Source organism: Dipodomys ordii, unplaced genomic scaffold, assembly GCF_000151885.1.
Source record: "Dipodomys ordii isolate 6190 unplaced genomic scaffold, Dord_2.0 Scaffold39, whole genome shotgun sequence".
In the NCBI taxonomy this organism is placed as follows: Eukaryota; Metazoa; Chordata; class Mammalia; order Rodentia; family Heteromyidae; genus Dipodomys; species Dipodomys ordii.
Window position 1 is genome coordinate 11,544,145 of NW_012267255.1, and position 6,403 is coordinate 11,550,547.

The 6,403-nt window shown below is 40.9% G+C and overlaps 1 protein-coding gene across 1 annotated transcript in view; it reads right to left on the reverse strand.

Annotated features, from left to right (window-relative positions):
- Evi5 (ecotropic viral integration site 5) overlaps window positions 1–6,403 on the reverse strand; it is a 156,796-nt gene that overhangs the window by 109,744 nt on the left and 40,649 nt on the right. The window contains exons 6-9 of the mRNA XM_013018235.1: window positions 3,877–4,020; window positions 2,664–2,753; window positions 2,471–2,568; window positions 2,042–2,078 (exon numbers count right to left, since the gene is read on the reverse strand). Coding sequence (XP_012873689.1) covers window positions 2,042–2,078; window positions 2,471–2,568; window positions 2,664–2,753; window positions 3,877–4,020 — 369 coding nt within the window. The remainder of the gene's footprint in view (window positions 1–2,041; window positions 2,079–2,470; window positions 2,569–2,663; window positions 2,754–3,876; window positions 4,021–6,403) is intronic.

The following is a 6,403-nucleotide window of genomic DNA, read 5'->3' on the forward strand; positions in this document are numbered from 1 at the left end:
CTAGCCTTGAGCTGAAGAGCTGAGGGACAGTGCCCAGGCCCAGAGTTCAGGCCCCACAACTGGACCCAAAAAAAAAGAAAAAACACAAGAAATATAGCCTACTGTCAACAATCTCACCGACTATGCAGTGACTCCTGTCTATATGAACATATGATACAAAATGGCAGAGGAAGAATAATTATTCAGACTAGAAGTTACTGAACATCAAATAAAGATTTTTTTTTTGGTTGGTCATGTGGCTTGAACTCTGGGCCTGGGCACTGTCCCTCAACTTTTCAACTAAAGGCAAGTGCTCTACCACTTGAGCTACAGCACCATTTCCAGTTTTTAGGTAGTTAATTGGAGATAAGAGTCTCCCTAGACGGGCTCTGGTGGCTTACACCTGTAATCCTGGCTACTCAGGAGGCTGAGATCTGAGGATCGAAGTTCAGAGCCAGCCCGGGCAGGAAAGTCTGTGAAACCCTTATCTCCAATAAACCACGAAAAACCGGAGGTGTTGCTGTGGCTCAAGCAGTAGAGCGCTCGCCTTTTGCTAAAGAGGGCAAGGACAGTGCCCAAGCCCAGAGTTCAAGTCCCCAACCAGAAAAAAAAAAAAGTCTCCTGGACTTTTCCTGCCCCGGCTGGCTTTGAACCACCATCTCAGATCTCGGCCTCCTAAATAGCTAGGATTACAGGCATGAGCTACTGGCACCCAGTTTCAAATAGAGATTTTGATAAAGCAAAACAGGGTTATTATGAGAAAAGAAATAAAAGAATCAGTGAGAAAAATTGGTAATTAAGATGATTAAAATTATATACATGAATTGTATAGGGGTAAGACTTAAAAAGGGAATCAAAGCCAGGCACCGGTGGCTCATGCCTGTAATCCTAGGCATTGAAGAGGCTGAGATCTGAGGATCATGGTTCAAAGTCAGCCTGGGCAGGAAAGTCCATGAGACTCTTATTTCCAATAAACCATTAGAAAACCGGAAGTGGCGCTGTGGCTCAAGCAGTAGAGTGCTTGCCTTGAGCTGAAGAGCTGAGGGATAGCACCCAAGCCCAGAGTTCAAGCCCCACAACTGACAAAAAAAAACGTGTGTGGGGGGGAACCAATTACCAGGAAAGAGCCTCATTCTCAAGGCTACTTTTTTTTTTTTTTTGGAGACAGAATCTTTCTATGTTGCCTGGCCTGGAATTCCTGAGCTCAAGCAATTTTCTTGCTTCAGCCTCCCAAGTAATTAGAACTACAGATGAGTGCCACCACATCTAGGTAAAATCTTAAACTTTTTCAAATCTTAAAAGTAAACATCTCTTGTGTATGGTGATTTGAATGTTATGTCACCCCAAAAAGGAAAACTAAGATGACTCCTTAAGGTTTTTTGGGGGTGGGGGGGGAGGGTCAGTCATTGGGCTTGAACTCTGGTCCTGGGCGCTGTCCCTCAGCTCTTCAACTTAAGGTGAGCGCTCTACCCCTTAAGCCACAGTGCCACTTCCGGTTTTCTGGTGGTTTACTGGAGATAGGAATCTCACACTTTCCTGCCCAGGCTGGCTTTGACCTATAATCCTCAGATCTCAGCCTCCTTAGTAGCTAGGATTACAGGCATGAGCCACCTGCATCCAGCTATATCTATCACTCTTCATCAACATAATGACTTCTAAATGAAACATGACCAAAACAGTCCAACTGCTTATTTTGAACTTTTATGAAATACAAGCCAAAAGTGCTTCATTAGAAAATAAGCCTGGGGGACTGGGAAGGTGGCTCAGTGGTAGAGTACTTTCCTTGCATACATGAGGCCCTGAGTTCAATTCCTCAGCACCACATAAGCAAAAAGAAAAAAGCCGGAAGTGGTGGAGTGCTAGCCTTGAGCTGAAGGACAGCACCCAGGTCCAGAGTTCAGGCCCCACAACGGGACCCAAAAACAAGAAAATAAGCCTGGGTTTCATTCCCAGTTACACACACTTATACACACACACTTACACACACACACACACACACACACTCTCTCTCTCTCTCTCTCTCTCTCTCTCAAATTTTAAATTCTCAGTCTATCATAGCTACCTTGCTGGTTATGCTAACCATGAACTTTAGTGACATTCTGGTAATCAAATAGAGGAAAAGAGTATTATCAATATCAGAGACAAAACCACTAAGTTTGTTTTTAAAATAACAAATGGCCTGGGCACTGGTGGCTCATGCTTGTACCTTGCTCAAGAGGCTTAGATCTAAAGATCTCAGTTTGAAGCCAGCCCATGCAGGAAATCAGCCCAGGAGACTCTCATCTCCAATTAAGCACCAGGAAATCAAAAGGAGAGCTGTGGTTCAAAGGAGCAGTTCTATCCTAGAGCACAAAAGCTCATGGACAACCCCCTGGACCTGAGTTCAAGCCCCATACCAACCAAAAAAGTTTTGCCACTTCCACTGAATATTCTGAGGTTTGTTATATTTCAACAAACCCCATAAATAAAAAGAAAATGTACAAATACTTACTTTTTCATTTTTTTTGAGTTGTATTTAACTTGGTAAGCTGCTTGGATTAATTTGTCTGGACCACCATCAAACTGATGTGGAATGACCTTCTGAAAGTGCTAAAATACAATAAAAGAATAACAGAAGAACCACTCAGTGCTGCTTATTAAGTAACAGTAAATCTGAAGACATACAAGGAATCCAGAACACTTACCTGTAACATCCCTTCCATGTCAAGTTGCATTAATTCTGCTTGATTCATCTGAAGAAGGGCTAATCCTACTCGAAACACTATTTCTAAACCCTATGGAACAAATGAAAGCCAAATTTGTTTTACTTCTCTATCGGTGAAAATTTAAAATTCAAAATAATGAATTATTAGTATTGGCAATAGTAGTAATAGTATTGTAAGGTAAGCATTTATGATCTAAATAAACATTTTCAGTAAAAATGCCAGATAAGTATTTTAGGCTTGGGAATCCATACAGTCTTTGCATAACTATTTAGCTCAGCCAGTGTAACCATAATGCACACATAAAAAACGTATGAACTAATGAACAAAGGTGTACTCCAAGAAAACTTTATAAAAACAGGTGGGAAGACATACTTGACATGTAAATGACAACAAATCCGGAAGTGAACCGTAGTTTGTCAACTCCAAGCCAAACTATTAAAATGGGTTATACAAGTATTGTCCCTAAGATATAATTAGTAACAATTAACACTGAGTTAAGACAACAGAAGTCAAAGAATCACTATCATAGACCACAGACCATTAAAATGCAACCTTGCCATGTGTTCACAGAATAAAAGAAGCTTCAAAGTATACTAATTACTTTGGATAACAGCTGTACTGCAACTACATGAACTATAAGGCAATTTTTTTTTTTTTGGTCTAGTTGTAGGGCCTGGGCACTGTCCCTCAGCTCTTCAGCTCAAGGCTAGGGCTCTAACACTTGAGCCACAGCACCACTTCCGGCTTTTTCTGCTTATGTGGTGCTGAGGAATCAAACCCAGGGCCTCATGTATACAAAGCAAGCACTCTACCACTAAGATACCTTCCCAGCCTCTATAAAGCAAATTTAATCTCTCACTCTCACCATCCAGGTCAGGAAGTGATAAGGGTTAAGAGGGCAGGCTCCAAATCTTAAGTGCCTTCATCTGAATTCATTATCCCATATACATCTATATTTGAAGATAAGTTAATTTAATCTTTCTCTAAGTGTGCTTCCTTATCTATCAACTAACAAATGGAGATAGTCATTTATCCACCTTATAAGGCTGCTATAAAGTTTCAGTGAGATCATTCATGCAAGCAATTTAACAGGGACACATAGGCTACCTTATTACTCCCTTCCCTGACCTGTTCTAATTAATCTACTGACCCCCTGGCTCAACTCTTGTTCATAATCTGTTCATTAGCTTACCTCAGACATGAAGATATCAAATATCCTTGTTGCGATTGGTAGTGGAAAAGTTGTAAGAAAGATAGTCAGAAACCAGGACGATGCGTACATTGAGGTATGAAAACTCTGAGATTGAAAATGTACGAAGAGCTCTGGAAGATGTTCCTAGAAAGAAGAGTTAAATCATAGTAAAATTGAGTGTTTCAAACAAGATGTATATTTACTAGATGAGCTTATGTCAAATACAAAGGAAAGAGCAGGGCTAACACTGCAACATGTAGATGCAGAAACAGGCAGGACAGTGGCTATATCTGAGAAGGAAAGAAGAGAAAAAGGAAATGGAGTTTTATGCATATCCATTTGATTTACCATTAAGAAAAATGGAATTCTAGTCAGATTACTTTTAAACCAAGCACCCATCCAATCATAAACACTGTTGAGTGGCTCTGTGATACCTGAGTTTATATTTGTTTAATTTTCTTGGTGAACACTGTTCTCTTATGTTTCTATAAACTATAATATTTCAAAAACTTTAAAGGAAAGGAATGGTATAATGAAATATTTTCAGGTACAATCTACCCTTTGTCACCTATCCATATGTTCCTATATAAAAGGAAAAGCACAAAATACAACAGCTTCAGCAATTCTAGTAATTCAAATCATAAGTGACACACTAACAGAAAATACAATACCGAAAGATTAAGAAGAACAAGTTGATTAAAAACAAGCTTAGAGGCTGGGAAGGTGGCTCAGTGGTAGAGCACTTGCCTTGCATGCATGAGGCCCTGGGTTCGATTTCTCAGCACCACATAAGCAGAAAAAGCCGGAAGTGGCACTGTGGCTCAAGTGGTAGAGCACTAGCCTTGAGCTGAAGAGCTGAGGGACAGTGCCCAGGTCCAGAGTTCAGGCCCCAGGACTAGCAAACAATAAAATAAAATAAAAACAAGCTTACTGCTAATCGCTGAGGGTTCATGCTTATAATCCTAGTAATTCAGGAGACTGGGATCTGAGGATCATGGTTTGAAGCCAGCTCAGGCAAGAAAGCCCCAATTAACCACCGAAACAGCCAGAAATGCAACTGTGGATCAAATTGTAGAGGGCTAGGCTTGAGCACAGAAGCACAAGGATAACACCCAAGCCCTTAGTTCAAGCCCCAAAACTGGCACACTGGCCCATGCGCACACACGCGCACAAGCACACTCTCTCTCTCTCTCTCAAAACTAACTTACTTTTGTGTGTATGTGTGTGTGTGTGTGTGAGAGAGAGAGAGAGAGAGAGAGAGAGAGAGAGAGAGTGTGTCATGGGGCCTGAACTCTGGGCCTGGGCACTGTCCCTCAGCTCTTCGGCTCAAGGCTAGCGCTCTACCACTTGACCACAGTGCCACTTCCAGCTTTTTCTGCTTATATGGTCCTGAGGAATCTAACCGAGGGCCTTTTCATGACTAAGCCACCTTCCCAGCCCAAAACTATTTCTTAAAAACAAATTAATTAAAAAACCATCTCAAGACCTATTTTGGCTTTTTCTTAAAATGTAGAACTCCTCACATCACACATAGAAAGACATATTTTATATAAAAAAAAGACATATTTTATAGTTTCGGGGAAAAGAGACATATGTAAGTCAATGAAAATATTTACATCTTTATACTATAGGGTAATAGAGGAAATGTTTACACATACAAGTATATAAAAAATTTAGAGGGAAGTGGCACTGCGGCTCAAGTAGTAGAGCACTCACCTTAAGCTGAAGAACTCAGGGACAGTGCCCAGGCCCAGAGTTCAAGCCCCATGACCAACTAAAAAAAAGTTTAGAAAGGTACATCATGCCGGGTGCTGATGGCTCACACCTATAATCCTAGCTACTCAGGAGGCGAAGATCTGAGGATCACGATTCAAAGTCAGCCCAGGCAGGAATGTCCACGAGACTCAGCTCCAATTAACTACTAGAAAACCAAAAGTGGTGCTGTGGCTCAAGTGGTAGAATGCTTGCCTTGAGCTGAAGAGCTCAGGGACAGGGCCCAGAATCAGAGTTCAAGCCCCAAGACCAACAATAACAACAACAACAAAAAAGAAAGGTACATCATGCTGAAGGTATTTTTCACTGATTTTTTATTTCATTCCATGTCTCTCCATCCTAAATGGTATGCAATTTAATCTTAACTTAGCAACATAAAATGAATGGAACATTGCAGAGAATAAAAAAGGTTGCAAGCTAGCAGAAAAACAGATAAAATGGGAAAGTAGAGAAGACTGAAAGAGACAAAGTCTCAAAGCCAATGGAGTGACTGATGTCAGACTTAAAGTCACACAGCCCATCAGACAGCTCAGGCCACATAACAGTAATAGGATGTAATAGAACAGAAGGAAACCCATGAATGCAGTTCACAGTACATTTGGCACAAATGCTAAAGGTTTCATTAAGTAAACAGCAATCAAGTTCCAGACTGGGATAACTGCAGATAGCACCTCAACTGAAAGTAGGCCTAACCATGAGTCAACAGACCAAGAAATGATCAGGTGATTAAAACACTGATTCTTTTTTTTTTTTG